Below are 22134 nucleotides of genomic sequence, written 5' to 3'. Positions count from 1 at the left end.
CATTGCATTGCAATTGCATTGCATTGCAATTGCATTGCATTGCAATTGCATTGCATTGCAATTGCATTGCATTGCAATTGCATTGCATTGCAATTGCATTGCATTGCAATTGCATTGCATTGCAATTGCATTGCATTGCAATTGCATTGCAATATGCATTGCATTGCATTGCGTTGCAATTTGCATTGCGTTGCAATTTGCATTGCGTTGCAATTTGCATTGCGTTGCAATTTGCATTGCGTTGCAATTTGCATTGCGTTGCAATTTGCATTGCGTTGCAATTTGCATTGCGTTGCAATTTGCATTGCGTTGCAATTTGCATTGCGTTGCAATTTGCATTGCGTTGCAATTTGCATTGCGTTGCAATTTGCATTGCGTTGCAATTTGCATTGCGTTGCAATATGCATTGCGTTGCAATATGCATTGCGTTGCAATATGCATTGCGTTGCAATATGCATTGCGTTGCAATATGCATTGCGTTGCAATATGCATTGCGTTGCAATATGCATTGCGTTGCAATATGCATTGCGTTGCAATATGCATTGCGTTGCAATATGCATTGCGTTGCAATATGCATTGCGTTGCAATATGCATTGCGTTGCAATATGCATTGCGTTGCAATATGCATTGCGTTGCAATATGCATTGCGTTGCAATATGCATTGCGTTGCAATATGCATTGCGTTGCAATATGCATTGCGTTGCAATATGCATTGCGTTGCAATATGCATTGCGTTGCAATATGCATTGCGTTGCAATATGCATTGCGTTGCAATATGCATTGCGTTGCAATATGCATTGCGTTGCAATATGCATTGCGTTGCAATATGCATTGCGTTGCAATATGCATTGCGTTGCAATATGCATTGCGTTGCAATATGCATTGCGTTGCAATATGCATTGCGTTGCAATATGCATTGCGTTGCAATATGCATTGCGTTGCAATATGCATTGCGTTGCAATATGCATTGCGTTGCAATATGCATTGCGTTGCAATATGCATTGCGTTGCAATATGCATTGCGTTGCAATATGCATTGCGTTGCAATATGCATTGCGTTGCAATATGCATTGCGTTGCAATATGCATTGCGTTGCAATATGCATTGCGTTGCAATATGCATTGCGTTGCAATATGCATTGCGTTGCAATATGCATTGCGTTGCAATATGCATTGCGTTGCAATATGCATTGCGTTGCAATATGCATTGCGTTGCAATATGCATTGCGTTGCAATATGCATTGCGTTGCAATATGCATTGCGTTGCAATATGCATTGCGTTGCAATATGCATTGCATTGCATTGCAATATGCATTGCATTGCATTATGCATTGCATTGCATTGCAATATGCATTGCATTGCATTGCAATATGCATTGCAATATGCATTGCATTGCAATATGCATTGCATTGCAATATGCATTGCAATATGCATTGCATTGCAATATGCATTGCAATATGCATTGCATTGCAATATGCATTGCAATATGCATTGCATTGCAATATGCATTGCAATATGCATTGCATTGCAATATGCATTGCAATATGCATTGCATTGCATTGCATTGCATTGCATTGCAATATGCATTGCATTGCAATATGCATTGCATTGCATTGCAATGCATTGCAATATGCATTGCATTGCAATATGCATTGCATTGCAATATGCATTGCATTGCAATATGCATTGCATTGCAATATGCATTGCATTGCAATATGCATTGCATTGCAATATGCATTGCATTGCAATATGCATTGCATTGCAATATGCATTGCATTGCAATATGCATTGCATTGCAATATGCATTGCATTGCAATATGCATTGCATTGCAATATGCATTGCATTGCAATATGCATTGCATTGCAATATGCATTGCATTGCAATATGCATTGCATTGCAATATGCATTGCATTGCAATATGCATTGCATTGCAATATGCATTGCATTGCGCATTGCATTGCAATATGCATTGCATTGCGCATTGCATTGCAATATGCATTGCATTGCAATATGCATTGCATTGCAATATGCATTGCATTGCAATATGCATTGCATTGCAATATGCATTGCATTGCAATATGCATTGCATTGCAATATGCATTGCATTGCAATATGCATTGCATTGCAATATGCATTGCATTGCAATATGCATTGCATTGCAATATGCATTGCAATGCAATATGCATTGCAATGCAATATGCATTGCAATGCAATATGCATTGCAATGCAATATGCATTGCAATGCAATATGCATTGCATTGCAATATGCATTGCATTGCATTGCAATATGCATTGCATTGCATTGCATTGCAATATGCATTGCATTGCATTGCAATATGCATTGCAATATGCATTGCAATATGCATTGCATTGCATTGCAATATGCATTGCAATATGCATTGCAATATGCATTGCATTGCATTGCAATATCCATTGCATTGCATTGCAATATCCATTGCATTGCATTGCAATATCCATTGCATTGCATTGCAATATCCATTGCATTGCAATATCCATTGCATTGCATTGCAATATCCATTGCATTGCAATATCCATTGCATTGCAATATCCATTGCAATATCCATTGCATTGCAATATGCAATATGCATTGCAATATGCAATATGCATTGCAATATGCAATATGCATTGCAATATGCAATATGCATTGCAATATGCAATATGCATTGCAATATGCAATATGCATTGCAATATGCAATATGCATTGCAATATGCAATATGCATTGCATTGCAATATGCATTGCATTGCAATATGCATTGCATTGCAATATGCATTGCATTGCAATATGCATTGCATTGCATTGCATTGCATTGCATTGCATTGCATTGCATTGCAATATGCATTGCATTGCAATATGCATTGCATTGCAATATGCATTGCATTGCATTGCATTGCATTGCAATGCATTGCATTGCAATGCATTGCATTGCATTGCAATATGCAATATGCATTGCAATATGCAATATGCATTGCAATATGCAATATGCATTGCAATATGCAATATGCATTGCAATATGCAATATGCATTGCAATATGCAATATGCATTGCAATATGCAATATGCATTGCAATATGCAATATGCATTGCAATATGCATTGCAATATGCAATATGCATTGCAATATGCAATATGCATTGCAATATGCATTGCAATATGCATTGCAATATGCATTGCATTGCAATATGCATTGCATTGCAATATGCATTGCATTGCAATATGCATTGCATTGCAATATGCATTGCATTGCAATATGCATTGCATTGCATTGCATTGCAATATGCATTGCATTGCAATATGCATTGCATTGCATTATGCATTGCATTGCATTGCATTATGCATTGCATTGCATTGCATTGCATTATGCATTGCATTGCAATATGCATTGCATTGCATTGCATTGCAATATGCATTGCATTGCAATATGCATTGCATTGCATTGCATTGCAATATGCATTGCATTGCAATATGCATTGCATTGCATTGCATTGCATTGCATTGCAATATGCATTGCATTGCATTGCATTGCAATATGCATTGCAATATGCATTGCATTGCATTGCATTGCAATATGCATTGCAATATGCATTGCATTGCATTGCATTACAATATGCATTGCATTACAATATGCATTGCATTACAATATGCATTGCATTGCAATATGCATTGCATATCAATATGCATTGCATATCAATATGCATTGCATATCAATATGCATTGCATATCAATATGCATTGCATATCAATATGCATTGCATATCAATATGCATTGCATATCAATATGCATTGCATATCAATATGCATTGCATATCAATATGCATTGCATATCAATATGCATTGCATATCAATATGCATTGCATATCAATATGCATTGCATATCAATATGCATTGCATATCAATATGCATTGCATATCAATATGCATTGCATATCAATATGCATTGCATATCAATATGCATTGCATATCAATATGCATTGCATATCAATATGCATTGCATATCAATATGCATTGCATATCAATATGCATTGCATATCAATATGCATTGCATATCAATATGCATTGCATATCAATATGCATTGCATATCAATATGCATTGCATATCAATATGCATTGCATATCAATATGCATTGCATATCAATATGCATTGCATATCAATATGCATTGCATATCAATATGCATTGCATATCAATATGCATTGCATATCAATATGCATTGCATATCAATATGCATTGCATATCAATATGCATTGCATATCAATATGCATTGCATATCAATATGCATTGCATATCAATATGCATTGCATATCAATATGCATTGCATATCAATATGCATTGCATATCAATATGCATTGCATATCAATATGCATTGCATATCAATATGCATTGCATATCAATATGCATTGCATATCAATATGCATTGCATTGCATTGCATTGCATTGCATTGCATTGCATTGCATTGCAATATGCATTGCATTGCATTGCAATATGCATTGCATTGCATTGCAATATGCATTGCATTGCATTGCAATATGCACATTGCAAAGTTTTCACGTTGCCCTGCTCATTTAAATGCACATTCCAATGCACACTGCACTGTAAATTGGTGAAAGGTTAAATAGTTTTAATAAAAATCATTATTCTAAATTACAATAAGTTTATTTTTCTTGATTTCAAATTACAATATAAATGTTTATTTTCCTTCCTGATTCCAAATTACAAAAAAATTTAACTTTTTCCCTCTTGAACTATAATATTTTTTCTATACATTTTCCCAAAATAATGTGTTACTCACTTTTTCCGATAAAAGCAATTTGTTCCAAAATTTGGTCAAATGTAATTTTGTTTTTTGGTTTGCTAACTGCTAATCAACCTGCCAATTTGCAATTGATTGGAGGGGGAGGTCTTATCCATCAATATCCCCTGTGTTTTTGCGGGTCGAGTGGAATGAGAATACGCTCTTGAGAAATAACTTTGTAGAACAATCGTGGGTCCTCTTTTCACTGAAGCCAAGATCAGTTTAGCACATTCTTCGCTCGAAAGAATTCAACTCATACCATGTCTGAAAAGAATATGAATTTTATTATTCAGATGTAACATTTTTGCCCAGAATATGTCCTACAGTTTTAAAGGAAAAGTTGACAAAAAATCAATTATGTTAGAGAAATTAATTTAAAATAACAGCTATTACAAAGAAGAGACATCCAAACTGTGACATAAAAAGAGTCAATGTCTGCTGAAAAGTGATTCGTTGGTTAATCCTATCACTTAACTGCCTGCTTATGTATCACTGACTGATATAGCTGTTGTCAAAATAGTCTTGGTTTTTGCATTCTTGTATATGAACAGAAGAGAATCCTTGCACAACAGCACCACCCATTAGCTAGGGCATGAAAGTAAAGTTATGTGTAGTATTAAGCACCAGCACTTTACCACAAGCAGTAATTGGATTTTTTTATCGAGTAAGAGTTCTGTGGTAACTGACGACAAAGTTAATTAAATACTTCAAACTCTGACCACGACTTAATAAGTAAATCTAAAGTATGTTTGAAAGAGCCATACCTGTATCTTAGATAGATAAACTCTCATGTTTTAGAGAGTCAAAGTAAGAGTGTAAATTCCATCCAACACATTCTTTGACAGCAGTTGGAAGTTAAGATCCTTTCCCTAGTTATTCCCAGGCTGTTTTATCTTCAATTAGACTTCAGCTTATCAGCCCAACCTGTTAGAAGTTCAAGACTTTAAATTTCGTAATAAAATACCAACCTGTAAAAAACAAGAAAAGGGAATTAAGATTTTTGTTTATTTCAAATGTCTGTCTATAAAAAAAAAGCAACCAGTTTTTTACCTAACAATAAAATGTCAACTTGTAAAAAGAAGGACAGAACTATTAGGAAAAAGAACACGGCAAATATTATTCAACACTTATGTGCCAGGAAAAAGATAATTGTATTATCAGCCCAACCTGTTAGAAGTTCATGACTTTAAATTTCGTAATAAAATACCAACCTGTAAAAAACAAGAAAAGGGAATTAAGATTTTTGTTTATTTCAAATGTCTGTCTATAAAAAAAAAGCAACCAGTTTTTTACCTAACAATAAAATGTCAACTTGTAAAAAGAAGGACAGAACTATTAGGAAAAAGAACACGGCAAATATTATTCAATACTTATTTACCAGGAAAAAAAAATTGTATAAAATTATTAACTATACTCCAAATGTCCTACTTTGCAGAATATCTTTAACTGCTAATTAATTAATTCACCCTTTCTTTTCCCTTTAATTGTCCCTTTTCCCTTTTAATTAATTATTTCTCTCTTCTTTTCCCTCTAAGGAAATGCAAATACGTGCCGAAGCAAGTAGCCTACACCAGAAGCTACAAGAAGGTGGTGCCTCAGAGAGTCCAGACTCACTGTGGGGCTTGGGGTTGGAAGAGTTGCACGTCTGTGAGACAAGTCTACCAGACAGTGACCCAGAAATTCTACCGCACAGTATACACCTGTAGCAATTCCCCATAAGGGACTAGTAGTGATTCTTTTGTTTCCCGGTTTAGATAATTAGAATTGTTTTTTGTTTTTTTTCTGTACTTAAAAATGCTGCTTTTTGAAAACAAAAAACTTGCATAATATATACTTATATTAAAGATGTATAAAATGTGAAAGTCTGTGTATGAAGATAGTGTCGTTTCTATAAAAAATAAGATTGTCTTATAAAAGTTTATCTAGAATTAAGTAGATGTAGTTTTTTTTAGGTTTAGGAATATACACGAAACTCGCAAACATATATACAAGCCTGTATGGACTTGATGGCTGTATATTTGCTACTTAACATATACAAAATAAAATGCCCCTATTGTATGTTACATATCCTGATTCAAATAAAGTCTATAGTAAATTCTATTTAGCGAGGCAGATTTGCACCGACTCGCAGGGGTGCCCCTTTAGCTCGGAATAGTTTCCTGATCGCTGATTGGTTGGACAAGATAATTTTAACCAATCAGCCAGCAGGAAACTTTTCAGAGCTAAAAGGGCATCCCTGCAAGTCAGTGCAAATGCGCCTTATTAAAAAAATTGAGTATAGTATTTATAATTTTTCTTAAATTGTACCTTATATAAAATATAAGGTTAGAATACCATTTATTCTTATCAAATCTGAATAAAGTAAAAGTATTTCAACACGAAAAAAGCAGATATACATAAAAAAATGAAAAATTCTCATCCTAAAAGAGCTTAAAATACACTAAAAAGTAAAAACAATAATCTAATTTACCATATCCCAGTAATTGTAAGAATATTTCCTGTGAATGGTCTATAGGAGAAGTGTATAGACTCCACTTTTATGTACAAGAATATCACAGGTATAGTTGTTCTAATGTATATTTATCATAAATGAAGGTAACTGCTCCTCTCTTATTGAAGACATTTCTATCTCTTATCTGTATCTAAAACAAACTGGCCCTAGTTTATATCTTTGACCGATTGTTAGAATTCGAAAATTATCCCAACTATTATATAATGATTATTTTGTTTGATGTTTTTAATGTTCTTCCTCTGCATTTTTCTAAAATATTTGTTTTACCTTAATATAATGTAAAGGACTAATATAATGTCAGTTAATAACAACTAAAAATTGTCTTATAAATTAATTATGATATAATTGTGTTATTGTTTGCAGATGTAAATTGTACAAGGTCGAAATTTCCATAAAAGTACTTTATTTATTTAGGAGTACTGAATTTAGTTACTTTAAAAGTACTATTTATTAGTAGTACTGTATTTAGTTACTTTTAAAGTACTATTTATTAGTAATACTGAATTTAGTTTACTTTAAATTGTTTTTTCTTATTTATATTTTAGAAAATATTTCCAAATACTGGTAATGTGGAAAGAGTATATTGTAAAACTCCAGATCCTTGTGTAAAATTATGTATGACCTGTTAATTGATTTTTATATACCAACAGGTGCTATATTTTTTTTAAAGCTACGTTGCATTCTGTTGAAATTCAATATCCCTATCTTAAATTTGTGTATTATGGGGCCAGTTGTTCCTTTTCAAAATCAATGCTTATTGTACATAATTCTATAGCTTAACTATTTGTATGTGAACGTGAAAATTTGGGAGAATGTCAGAATTCATGACACATTCTCTATGGTGTGATGTGACTCAATGTGTTACCCTACATTTCCAAGACTTGAAAGTGTCATCCGAATAAATGTGATTGAAGAAAAACTTTTTTTTATTCAAGCCCTGAACAATACTTAATCCTATAAAAGTAACATTGGCACCACTTAACTACACTTGTTAGAAACAACCGTAATTTTTATCAGAAATTCTCCGTAAAAAATATAAAAAGATATCTTAAATATGACATAACTTACTTGAAAATATCCTGCTTAGAGACTCATATAGTGAATTGGATCTTGATAAGCTGTGCAGTTAAAAAAGTTTGCACGAAATAAATGAGCGGATGTGAGTGCACGGCTCGGCACGATTGTACGGCTTGACGTGTCTGCATGGTAAAGTCATCAATGCTGTAACGAAAAAAAAAAAAGATTGAAAAAAAATGTCTCTTTATTTAGTGACTTGTGTAACTTTATTTATAGTTTTACCGAAACAAAACGAAACAAAAAAATGAAAGAAGAAAACTTCATTCAATGGCTTATGAACTTTAAGAAAATCTTAGTTTAACCGAATGTGGATGTAGAACTATAGTAAGTAGCCATTTAGTTGCATTACTGCAACACTCGAACTCAGTGAAAAGTTGACAAAAAAAAAAAAAAAAAATTTTACCATAAGAATTTTCACCTCAATATGCTATTGTCAAATGAACATAAGAAAATGCTATATATCAATTTGATGGCAATGCATAAAAATTGTCAAAATAAAACTATTTTCGTCAGCTATTGACAACATGAAATTGAAATACACATAGTAATAGCCTTGTAGTACATCATTATTCCAGGAAATTCTAAAAATATTGCACTAAAATCTTTCAGTGGAGGGGCAATACAGTAGTTTGGGCTACATAATAAATATATACAAATTAATATGCATCGATCTTTGCTTCTGCAACTTTATGCTAACATTTGCATTAATCGGAAGGGTTAGCCAACACTAAAAATTTTGCTCAAATGCAAGGGTTAGCAAAAACTAAAAATTGGTATGAGATGCAAGGATTTACAAAAACTAAAAACTGTCATGAAATGCAAGGGTTAGCAAAAACAAAAAATTGCATGACATGCAAGGGTTAGCAAACACTAAAATTTGCATGAAATGCAAGGGTTAGCAAAAACAAAAATTTGCATGAAATGCAAGGGTTAGCAAAAACAAAAATTTGCATGAAATGCAAGGGTTAGCAAAAACAAAAATTTGCATGAAATGCAAGGGTTAGCAAAAACTAAAAATTGGCATGAAATGCAAGGTTTAGCAAAAACAAAAATTTGCATGAAATGCAAGGGTTAGCAAAAACAAAAAATTTGCATGAAATGCAAGGGTTAGCAAAAACAAAAAATTTGCATGAAATGCAAGGGTTAGCAAAAACAAAAAATTTGCATGAAATGCAAGGGTTAGCAAAAACAAAAAATTTGCATGAAATGCAAGGGTTAGCAAAAACAAAAAATTTGCATGAAATGCAAGGGTTAACAAACACTAAAATTTGCATGAAATGCAAGGGTTAGCAAAAACAAAAATTTGCATGAAATGCAAGGGTTAGCAAAAACTAAAAATTTTGCTCAAATGCAAGGGTTAGCAAAAACTAAAATTTGCACAAAACGTGAGGCTACGCAAACACTACAAAAAATGCATAATAAGCAAGGTTTGCCGACGCTAAAATTTGCATAAAATGCAAGAGTTTGCTAACACTGAAAATTTGCATACATCACAACAGTTAGCCAACACTTAACATTTGATAGAACATGAGGGTTAGCCAAGACTTAAACATTTAACACCACAAGGGCCAGCTAACACTAAACTTTTGCATAAAACACAAGGATTACCTTACTAAAAATTGGCACAAAATGGAAGGGTTGGCTAATAATAAAAATTCCATAAAACAAAAATTACGTAACGCTGAAAGTTTGCCGTAAATGTAAGGATTGGGAACACTAAAATTTACCAAAATGGAACGGTTGGCAAATACTAAAAAGCTGTATAAAAAAAAAAATAAAACACACACACACACACACACAAAGGATAGCCAACGTCAAACATTTGCATAAGACGCAGGGTTACCATATACTTGAAATTTGCATAAAACGCAACGGTTAGACAGCACTAATAGTTTACATCCCACACAAGTTCTAATGAACACTAAAAAATGCATAAAATACAAGGGTTAGCTAGCACTAAAATTTGCATAAAACACAATGATTAACCAGAAATAAAATTTGTATAAAGCACAAGGGTTAGCAGCACTAAAATTTGCATAAAACACAAGGATTAGCCAGAAATAAAATTTGTACAAAACACAAGGATTAGCCAGAAATAAAATTTGTACAAAACACGAGGGTTAGCAGCACTAAAATTTGCATAAAACACAAGGGTTACCTTACTAAGATATTGCACAAAATGGAAGGGTTAGCTAATAATAAATATCTCATAAAACAAAAATTACGTAACGCTAATAGTTTGCCTAAAATGTAAGGATTGGGGAACACTAAAATTTACCTAAAATGGAACGGTTAACAAATACTAAAAAACTGTGAAAAATATAAAGGATAGCCTACGTTAAACATGTGTATAGAACACAAAGGTTACACAATACTTAAAGACAAAGGTTACACAATACTTAAAATATGCATAAAACGCAACGGTTAGACAGCACTAAAATTTTCGTAAAACACAAGGGTTAGCAGCACTAAATTTTGCATAAAAGACAAGGGTTAGCAGCACTTGAAATTTGCATAAAAGACAAGGGTTAGCAGCACTGAAATTTGCATAAAAGACAAGGGTTACCAGCACTAAAATTTGCATAAAAGACAAGGGTTAGCAGCACTAAAATTGCATAAAAGACAAGGGTTAGAAGCACTAAAATTTGCATAAAACAAGGATTAGCAGCACTAAATTTGCGTAAAACAAGGGTTAGCTAGCACTAAAATTTGCAGAGAACAAGGATTTAGCAGCACTAAAATTTGCATAAAAGACAAGGTTTTAGCAGCACTAAAATATGCATAAAAGACGAGGGTTAGAAGCACTAAAATTTGCGTAAAACACAAGGATTAGCAGCACTAAATTTGCGTAAAACACAGGGGTTAGCAGCACTAAACTTTGCATAAAAGACAAGGGTTAGCAGCACTAAACTTTGCATAAAAGACAAGGGTTAGCAGCACTAAACTTTGCATAAAAGACAAGGGTTAGCAGCACTAAACTTTGCATAAAAGACAAGGGTTAGCAGCACTAAACTTTGCATAAAAGACAAGGGTTAGCAGCACTAAACTTTGCATAAAAGACAAGGGTTAGCAGCACTAAAATTTGCATAAAACACAAGGGTTAGCAGCACTAAAATTTGCAGAGAACAAGGGGTTAGCAGCACTAAAATTTGCAGAGAACACAGGGGTTAGCAGCACTAAAATTTGCAGAGAACATAGGGGTTAGCAGCACTAAAATTTGCATAAAGCACAAGGTTAGCAGCACTAAAATTTGCATAAAAGACAAGGTTAGCAGCACTAAAATTTGCATAAAAGACAAGGGTTAGCAGCACTAAAATTTGCATAAAACACAAGGGTTAGCAGCACTAAAATTTGCATAAAAGCACAAGGGTTAGCAGCACTAAAATTTGCATAAAAGACAAGGGTTAGCAGCACTAAACTTTGCATAAAAGACAAGGGTTAGCAGCACTAAACTTTGCATAAAAGACAAGGGTTAGCAGCACTAAAATTTGCATAAAACACTAGGGTTAGCAGCACTAAAATTTGCATAAAGACACTAGGGTTAGCAGCACTAAAATTTGCATAAAAGCACAAGGGTTAGCAGCACTAAAATTTGCATAAAAGCACAAGGGTTAGCAGCACTAAAATTTGCATAAAAGACAAGGGTTAGCAGCACTAAAATTTGCGTAAAACACAAGGGTTAGCAGCACTAAAATTTGCTTAAAACACAAGGGTTAGCAGCACTAAAATTTGCATAAAAGACAAGGGTTAGCAGCACTAAAATTTGCATAAAACACAAGGGTTAGCAGCACTAAAATTTGCATAAAACACAAGGGTTAGCAGCACTAAAATTTGCATAAAGCACAAGGGTTAGCAGCACTAAAATTTGCATAAAGCACAAGGGTTAGCAGCACTAAAATTTGCATAAAAGACAAGGGTTAGCAGCACTAAAATTTACGTAAAACACAAGGGTTAGCAGCACTAAAATTTGCGTAAAACACAAGGGTTAGCAGCACTAAAATTTGCACAAAACACAAGGGTTTGCAGCACTAAAATTTGCGTAAAACACAAGGGTTAGCAGCACTAAAATTTGTGTAAAACACAAGGGTTGGCAGCACTAAAATTTGCGTAAAACACAAGGGTTAGCAGCACTAAAATTTGCGTAAAACACAAGGGTTGGCAGCACTAAAATTTACGTAAAACACAAGGGTTAGCAGCACTAAAATTTGCGTAAAACACAAGGGTTAGCAGCACTAAAATTTGCATAAAAGACAAGGGTTAGCAGCACTAAAATTTGCATAAAACACAAGGGTTAGCAGCACTAAAATTTGCATAAAACACAAGGGTTAGCAGCACTAAAATTTGCATAAAGCACAAGGGTTAGCAGCACTAAAATTTGCATAAAGCACAAGGGTTAGCAGCACTAAAATTTGCATAAAGCACAAGGGTTAGCAGCACTAAAATTTGCATAAAGCACAAGGGTTAGCAGCACTAAAATTTGCATAAAAGACAAGGGTTAGCAGCACTAAAATTTGCATAAAGACAAGGGTTAGCAGCACTAAAATTTGCATAAAAGACAAGGGTTAGCAGCACTAAAATTTGCATAAAGCACAAGGGTTAGCAGCACTAAAATTTGCATAAAGCACAAGGGTTAGCAGCACTAAAATTTGCATAAAGCACAAGGGTTAGCAGCACTAAAATTTGCATAAAAGACAAGGGTTAGCAGCACTAAAATTTGCGTAAAACACAAGGGTTAGCAGCACTAAATTTGTAAAACACAAGGGTTGCAGCACTAAATTTGCATAAGACACATGGGTTAGCATTACTAAATTTGCGTAAAACACAGGGGTTAGCAGCACTAAAATTTGCAGAGAACACAGGGGTTAGCAGCACTAAAATTTGCAGAGAACATAGGGTTAGCAGCACTAAAATTTGCATAAAGCACAAGGTTAGCAGCACTAAAATTTGCATAAAAGACAAGGGTTAGCAGCACTAAAATTTGCATAAAAGACAAGGTTAGCAGCACTAAAATTTGCATAAAAGACAAGGGTTAGCAGCACTAAAATTTGCATAAAACACAAGGGTTAGCAGCACTAAAATTTGCATAAAAGACAAGGGTTAGCAGCACTAAAATTTGCATAAAAGACAAGGGTTAGCAGCACTAAAATTTGCATAAAAGACAAGGGTTAGCAGCACTAAAATTTGCATAAAAGACAAGGGTTAGCAGCACTAAAATTTGCATAAAAGACAAGGGTTAGCAGCACTAAAATTTGCATAAAAGACAAGGGTTAGCAGCACTAAAATTTGCATAAAAGACAAGGGTTAGCAGCACTAAAATTTGCATAAAAGACAAGGGTTAGCAGCACTAAAATTTGCATAAAACACAAGGGTTAGCAGCACTAAAATTTGCATAAAGCACAAGGGTTAGCAGCACTAAAATTTGCATAAAAGACAAGGGTTAGCAGCACTAAAATTTGCATAAAACAAAAGGGTTAGCAGCACTAAAATTTGCATAAAACACAAGGGTTAGCAGCACTAAAATTTGCATAAAAGACAAGGGTTAGGAGCACTAAAATTTGCATAAAACACAAGGGTTAGCAGCACTAAAATTTGCATAAAGCACAAGGGTTAGCAGCAATAAAATTTGCATAAAACACAAGGGTTAGCAGCACTAAAATTTGCATAAAAGACAAGGGTTGGCAGCACTAAAATTTGCATAAAACACAAGGGTTAGCAGGACTAAAATTTGCATAAAGCACAAGGGTTAGCAGCACTAAAATTTGCATAAAGCACAAGGGTTAGCAGCACTAAAATTTGCATAAAGCACAAGGGTTAGCAGCACTAAAATTTGCATAAAACACAAGGGTTAGCAGCACTAAAATTTGCATAAAAGACAAGGGTTAGGAGCACTAAAATATGCATAAAACAAAAGGGTTAGCAGCACTAAAATTTGCATAAAACACAAGGGTTAGCAGCACTAAAATTTGCATAAAAGACAAGGGTTAGCAGCACTAAAATTTGCATAAAACACAAGGGTTAGCAGCACTAAAATTTGCATAAAGCACAAGGGTTAGCAGCACTAAAATTTGCATAAAACACAAGGGTTAGCAGCACTAAAATTTGCATAAAAGACAAGGGTTGGCAGCACTAAAATTTGCATAAAACACAAGGGTTAGCAGCACTAAAATTTGCATAAAGCACAAGGGTTAGCAGCACTAAAATTTGCATAAAGCACAAGGGTTAGCAGCACTAAAATTTGCATAAAGCACAAGGGTTAGCAGCACTAAAATTTGCATAAAGCACAAGGGTTAGCAGCACTAAAATTTGCATAAAACACAAGGGTTAGCAGCACTAAAATATGCGTAAAACACAAGGGTTAGCAGCACTAAAATTTGCATAAAACACAAGGGTTAGCAGCACTAAAATTTGCATAAAGCACAAGGGTTAGCAGCACTAAAATTTGCATAAAGCACAAGGGTTAGCAGGACTAAAATTTGCATAAAGCACAAGGGTTAGCAGCACTAAAATTTGCATAAAACACAAGGGTTAGCAGCACTAAAATTTGCATAAAAGACAAGGGTTAGGAGCACTAAAATTTGCATAAAACACAAGGGTTAGCAGCACTAAAATTTGCATAAAGCACAAGGGTTAGCAGGACTAAAATTTGCATAAAGCACAAGGGTTAGCAGCACTAAAATTTGCATAAAACACAAGGGTTAGCAGCACTAAAATTTGCATAAAAGACAAGGGTTAGCAGCACTAAAATTTGCATAAAGCACAAGGGTTAGCAGGACTAAAATTTGCATAAAGCACAAGGTTTAGCAGCACTAAAATTTGCATAAAAGACAAGGGTTGGCAGCACTAAAATTTGCATAAAAGACAAGGGTTAGGAGCACTAAAATTTGCATAAAACACAAGGGTTAGCAGCACTAAAATTTGCATAAAGCACAAGGGTTAGCAGTACTAAAATTTGCATAAAGCACAAGGTTTAGCAGCACTAAAATTTGCATAAAAGACAAGGGTTAGCAGCACTAAAATTTGCATAAAAGACAAGGGTTAGCAGCACTAAAATTTGCGTAAGACCCATGGGTTAGCAGCACTAAATTTGCATAAAGCACAAGGGTTAGGAGCACTAAAATTTGCATAAAAGACAAGGGTTAGCAGCACTAAAATTTTGCGTAAAACACAAGGGTTAGCAGCACTAAATTTACGTAAAACACAAAGGTTTGCAGCACTAAATTTGCGTAAGACACAGGGGTTAGCATTACTAAATTTGCGTAAAACACAGGGGTTAGCTAGCACTAAAATTGACAGAGAACACAGGGGTTAGCTAGCACTAAAATTTGCAGAAAACATAGGGGTTAGCAGCACTAAAATTTGCATAAAGCACAAGGTTTTAGCAGCACCAAAATTTGCATAAAGACAAGGGTTGGCAGCACTAAAATTTGCATAAAAGACAAGGGTTAGCAGCACTAAAATTTGCATAAAACACAAGGGTTAGCAGCACTAAAATTTGCATAAAGCACAAGGGTTAGCAGCACTAAAATTTGCATAAAACACAAGGGTTAACAGTACTAAAATTTGCATAAAACACAAGGGTTAACAGTACTAAAATTTGCATAAAAGACAAGGGTTAGCAGCACTAAAATTTGCGTAAAACACAAGGGTTAGCAGCACTAAATTTGCGTAAAACACAAGGGTTAGCAGCACTAAAATTTGCATAAAGCACAAGGGTTAGCAGCACTAAAATTTGCATAAAGCACAAGGGTTAGCAGCACTAAAATTTGCATAAAGCACAAGGGTTAGGAGCACTAAAATTTGCATAAAAGACAAAGGTTAGCAGCACTAAAATTTTGCGTAAAACACAAGGGTTAGCAGCACTAAATTTACGTAAAATACAAGGGTTTGCAGCACTAAATTTGCATAAGACACAAGGGTTAGCATTAATAAATTTGCGTAAAACACAGGGGTTAGCTAGCACTAAAATTTGCAGAGAACACAGGGGTTAGCTAGCACTAAAATTTGCATAAAGCACAAGGTTTTAGCAGCACTAAAATTTGCAGAGAACATAGGGTTTAGCAGCACTAAAATTTGCATAAAGCACAAGGTTTTAGCAGCACTAAAATTTGCATAAAAGACAAGGGTTGGCAGCACTAAAATTTGCATAAAAGACAAGAGTTGGCAGCACTAAAATTTGCATAAAAGACAAGGGTTAGCAGCACTAAAATTTGCGTAAAACACAAGGGTTAGCCGCACTAAAATTTGCATAAAAGACAAGGGTTAGCAGCACTAAACTTTGCATAAAAGACAAGGGTTAGCAGCACTAAAATTTGCATAAAACACAAGGGTTAGCAGCACTAAAATTTGCATAAAACACAAGGGTTAGCAGCACTAAAATTTGCATAAAGCACAAGGGTTAGCAGCACTAAAATTTGCATAAAGCACAAGGGTTAGCAGCACTAAAATTTGCATAAAAGACAAGGGTTAGCAGCACTAAAATTTACGTAAACCACAAGGGTTAGCAGCAATAAAATTTGCGTAAAACACAAGGGTTAGCAGCACTAAAATTTGCGCAAAACACAAGGGTTAGCAGCACTAAAATTTGCGTAAAACACAAGGGTTAGCAGCACTAAAATTTGTGTAAAACACAAGGGTTGGCAGCACTAGAATTTGCGTAAAACAAGGGTTAGCAGCACTAAAATTTGCGTAAAATACAAGGGTTGGCAGCACTAAAATTTACGTAAAACACAAGGGTTAGCAGCACTAAATTTGCGTAAAACACAAGGGTTAGCAGTACTAAAATTTGCATAAAAGACAAGGGTTAGCAGCACTAAAATTTACATAAAACAAAAGGGTTAGCAGCACTAAAATTTGCATAAAACACAAGGGTTAGCAGCACTAAAATTTGCATAAAGCACAAGGGTTAGCAGCACTAAAATTTGCATAAAGCACAAGGGTTAGCAGGACTAAAATTTGCATAAAGCACAAGGGTTAGCAGCACTAAAATTTGCATAAAAGACAAGGGTTAGCATCACTAAAATTTGCATAAAGACAAGGGTTGGCAGCACTAAATTTTGCATAAAAGACAAGGGTTAGCAGCACTAAAATTTGCATAAAACACAAGGGTTAGCAGCACTAAAATTTGCATAAAGCACAAGGGTTAGCAGCACTAAAATTTGCATAAAGCACAAGGGTTAGCAGCACTAAAATTTGCATAAAACACAAGGGTTAACAGTACTAAAATTTGCATAAAGCACAAGGGTTAGCAGCACTAAAATTTGCATAAAAGACAAGGGTTAGCAGCACTAATATTTTGCGTAAAACACAAGGGTTAGCAGCACTAAATTTACGTAAAACACAAGGGTTTGCAGCACTAAATTTGCGTAAGACACATGGGTTAGCATTACTAAATTTGCGTAAAACACAGTGGTTAGCTAGCACTAAAATTTGCAGAGAACACAGGGGTTAGCTAGCACTAAAATTTGCAGAGAACATAGGGTTTAGCAGCAATAAAATTTGCATAAAGCACAAGGTTTTAGCAGCACTAAAATTTGCATAAAAGACAAGGGTTGGCAGCACTAAAATTTGCATAAAAGACAAGAGTTGGCAGCACTAAAATTTGCATAAAAGACAAGGGTTAGCAGCACTAAAATTTGCGTAAAACACAAGGGTTAGCCGCACTAAAATTTGCATAAAAGACAAGGGTTAGCAGCACTAAACTTTGCATAAAAGACAAGGGTTAGCAGCACTAAAATTTGCATAAAACACAAGGGTTGGCAGCACTAAAATTTGCATAAAAGACAAGGGTTAGCAGCACTAAAATTTGCATAAAAGACAAGGGATAGCAGCAATAAAATTTGCATAAAAGACAAGGGTTAGCAGCACTAAAATTTGCATAAAAGACAAGGGTTAGCAGCACTAAAATTTGCATAAAACACAAGGGTTAGCAGCACTAAAATTTGCATAAAGCACAAGGGTTAGCAGCACTAAAATTTGCATAAAAGACAAGGGTTAGGAGCACTAAAATATGCATAAAACAAAAGGGTTAGCAGCACTAAAATTTGCATAAAACACAAGGGTTAGCAGCACTAAAATTTGCATAAAGCACAAGGGTTAGCAGGACTAAAATTTGCATAAAGCACAAGGTTTAGCAGCACTAAAATTTGCATAAAAGACAAGGGTTAGCAGCACTAAAATTTGCATAAAAGACAAGGGTTAGCAGCACTAAAATTTGCGTAAGACATGGGTTAGCAGCACTAAATTTGCGTAAAACAAGAGGGTTAGCAGTACTAAAATTTGCATAACGCACAAGGGTTAACAGCACTAAAATTTGCATAAAGCACAAGGGTTAGGAGCACTAAAATTTGCAAAAAAGACAAGGGTTAGCAGCACTAAAATTTGCATAAAGCACAAGGGTTAGGAGCACTAAAATTTGCATAAAAGACAAGGGTTAGCAGCACTAAAATTTTGCGTAAAACACAAGGGTTAGCAGCACTAAATTTACGTAAAACACAAAGGTTTGCAGCACTAAATTTGCGTAAGACACAGGGGTTAGCATTACTAAATTTGCGTAAAACACAGGGGTTAGCTAGCACTAAAATTTGCAGAGAACACAGGGGTTAGCTAGCACTAAAATTTGCAGAGAACATAGGGGTTAGCAGCACTAAAATTTGCATAAAGCACAAGGTTTTAGCAGCACTAAAATTTGCATAAAGACAAGGGTTGGCAGCACTAAAATTTGCATAAAAGACAAGGGTTAGCAGCACTAAAATTTGCATAAAGCACAAGGGTTAGCAGCACTAAAATTTGCATAAAACACAAGGGTTAACAGTACTAAAATTTGCATAAAACACAAGGGTTAACAGTACTAAAATTTGCATAAAAGACAAGGGTTAGCAGCACTAAAATTTGCGTAAAACACAAGGGTTAGCAGCACTAAATTTGCGTAAAACACAAGGGTTAGCAGTACTAAAATTTGCATAAAGCACAAGGGTTAGCAGCACTAAAATTTGCATAAAGCACAAGGGTTAGCAGCACTAAAATTTGCATAAAGCACAAGGGTTAGGAGCACTAAAATTTGCATAAAAGACAAGGGTTAGCAGCACTAAAATATTGCGTAAAACACAAGGGTTAGCAGCACTAAATTTACGTAAAATACAAGGGTTTGCAGCACTAAATTTGCATAAGACACAAGGGTTAGCATTACTAAATTTGCGTAAAACACAGGTGTTAGCTAGCACTAAAATTTGCATAAAGCACAAGGTTTTAGCAGCACTAAAATTTGCAGAGAACATAGGGTTTAGCAGCACTAAAATTTGCATAAAGCACAAGGTTTTAGCAGCACTAAAATTTGCATAAAAGACAAGGGTTGGCAGCACTAAAATTTGCATAAAAGACAAAGAGTTGGCAGCACTAAAATTTGCATAAAAGACAAGGGTTAGCAGCTCTAAAATTTGCGTAAAACACAAGGGTTAGCCGCACTAAAATTTGCATAAAAGACAAGGGTTAGCAGCACTAAACTTTGCATAAAAGACAAGGGTTAGCAGCACTTAACTTTGCATAAAAGACAAGGGTTAACAGCACTAAAATTTGCATAAAAGACAAGGGTTAGCAGCACTAAAATTTGCATAAAAGACAAGGGTTAGCAGCACTAAACTTTGCATAAAAGACAAGGGTTAGCAGCACTAAAATTTGCATAAAAGACAAGGGTTAGCAGCACTAAAATTTGCATAAAAGACAAGGGTTAGCAGCACTAAAATTTGCATAAAACACAAGGGTTAGCAGCACTAAAATTTGCATAAAGCACAAGGGTTAGCAGCACTAAAATTTGCATAAAGCACAAGGGTTAGCAGCACTAAAATTTGCATAAAAGACAAGGGTTGGCAGCACTAAAATTTGCGTAAAACACAAGGGTTAGCAGCACTAAATTTGCATAAAACACTAAGGGTTAACAGTACTAAAATTTGCATAAAGCACAAGGGTTAGCAGCACTAAAATTTGCATAAAGCACAAGGGATAGCAGCACTAAAATTTGCATAAAGTACAAGGGTTAGCAGCACTAAAATTTGCATATAAGACAAGGGTTAGCAGCACTAAAATTTGCGCAAAACACAAGGGTTAGCAGCACTAAATTTGCGTAAAACACAAGGGTTAGCATTACTAAAATTTGCATAAAGCACAAGGGTTAGCTGCACTAAAATTTGCATAAAGCACAAAGGTTAGCAGCACTAAAATTTGCATAAAGCACAAGGGTTAGCAGCACTAAAATTTTGCATAAAGCACAAGGGTTAGCAGCACTAAAATTTGCATAAAGCACAAGGGTTAGCAGCCCTAAAATTTGCATAAAAGACAAGGGTTAGCAGCACTAAAATTTGCGTAAAACACAAGGGTTAGCAGCACTAAATTTGCGTAAAACACAAGGGTTAACAGTACTAAAATTTGCATAAAGCACAATGGTTAGCAGCACTAAAATTTGCATAAAGCACAAGGGTTAGCAGCACTAAAATTTGCATAAAGCACAAGGGTTAGCAGCACTAAAATTTGCGTAAAACACAAGGGTTAGCAGCACTAAATTTGCGTAAAACACAAGGGTTAGTAGTACTAAATTTGCGTAAAACACAGGGGTTAGCTAGCACTAAAATTTGCAGAGAACACAGGGGTTAGCTAGCACTAAAATTTACAGAGAACACAGGGGTTAGCTAGCAATAACATTTACAGAAAACACAAGGGTTAGCCGCACCAAAATTTGCGTAAAACACAAGGGTTAGCCAACACTAAAATTTCAATAAGCACAAGGGTTAGCCAACACCAAAATTTGCACAGAACTTAATGGTACGCTAACACCACAAAAAATACATAAAACGCAATTGGCAGACACTAGAAAATTCCATAAAACAAGAGGGTTTGCTAACACTAAAAATTTGTGTACAATACAACGGTTAGCCAATACTAATCATTTGCCTAGAACATTGTTGTTAGCCAAGACTTAAAATTTTAACATCGTCAGCAGTCACTATAGGGCCTAATGACTAGCAACTCTGCAAATAAACCAAGATTCTTTAAGATAATGTTCAGCGAGTTATTGCCAAAACACTTTCCATAAAAATATTTCTACAAAAATCAAGACCTGGCTACATTGCATGAATCTCAGCCCAAAAGGCTTTCAGTAGATTGGGTCCAATACTTTCGTATGGTTATCCTTGAACAGGACTAAATACTATGAGAAAAAGTAACAGTGACAACACTAACCATTTAAACATTAAGTCCCACACAGTAACATATTGCGATGAATGATTAAATTCTTAAGGTGTAGTTCAACTGGTTGCGTTCATTGAACGTGAAGATTATGTACAGGTACACATACGAACAACAGTAAAATCCTTTACACTCGAACACTGCACTATTTACAATTAAAACCTGTAAAGAAAACCAGAATTAATTTTTGGAAAAATTAGTACACAGTACTGTACATTTATAGAACTAGTACACTATATACTAGTAGGTATGAGTGGCAACAGTATTTCCCCCCCCCCCCAAAAAAAAAAAATAAAAAAAAAATAAAAAAAGAGTTTAAATATTATGAGTTACCTCACCGGAAAATCTCCCGCAGAGAGGCACAGTTGGTGATATGGATGAGCATAAGCCGTGTAATTATAAATGGTTGAATGATAAAATGAAAATTGAAGGTATATAACTGGACGGCACGACACTTTTACATTGACGAGTCATCAGTACTGTAAAGAGTTACATTGACGAGTCA

At 34.9% G+C, this 22134-nt stretch overlaps 1 protein-coding gene and 1 long non-coding RNA gene across 2 annotated transcripts in view; one reads left to right on the top strand and one right to left on the bottom strand.

The window, feature by feature from the left end:
* Window positions 1-6577, top strand: part of LOC137618240 (uncharacterized) — a 406446-nt gene extending 399869 nt beyond the window's left edge. The window contains exon 18 of the mRNA XM_068348391.1: window positions 6343-6577. Within this exon, the coding sequence (XP_068204492.1) occupies window positions 6343-6526 (184 nt within the window). The 3' untranslated portion in view covers window positions 6527-6577. The remainder of the gene's footprint in view (window positions 1-6342) is intronic.
* LOC137618241 (uncharacterized) lies at window positions 5406-22123 on the bottom strand. The gene is made up of 4 exons (XR_011039757.1): window positions 21963-22123; window positions 21624-21791; window positions 8388-8540; window positions 5406-5775 (listed from the first exon to the last, which is right to left on the bottom strand). It is a non-coding gene; the product is annotated as an uncharacterized lncRNA (long non-coding RNA).
* Window positions 22124-22134: the final 11 nt, after the last annotated feature.

This window comes from Palaemon carinicauda, chromosome 24, assembly GCF_036898095.1.
Source record: "Palaemon carinicauda isolate YSFRI2023 chromosome 24, ASM3689809v2, whole genome shotgun sequence".
NCBI classification, from domain to species: Eukaryota; Metazoa; Arthropoda; class Malacostraca; order Decapoda; family Palaemonidae; genus Palaemon; species Palaemon carinicauda.
This window is presented reverse-complemented; position numbering and strand designations above follow the sequence as displayed.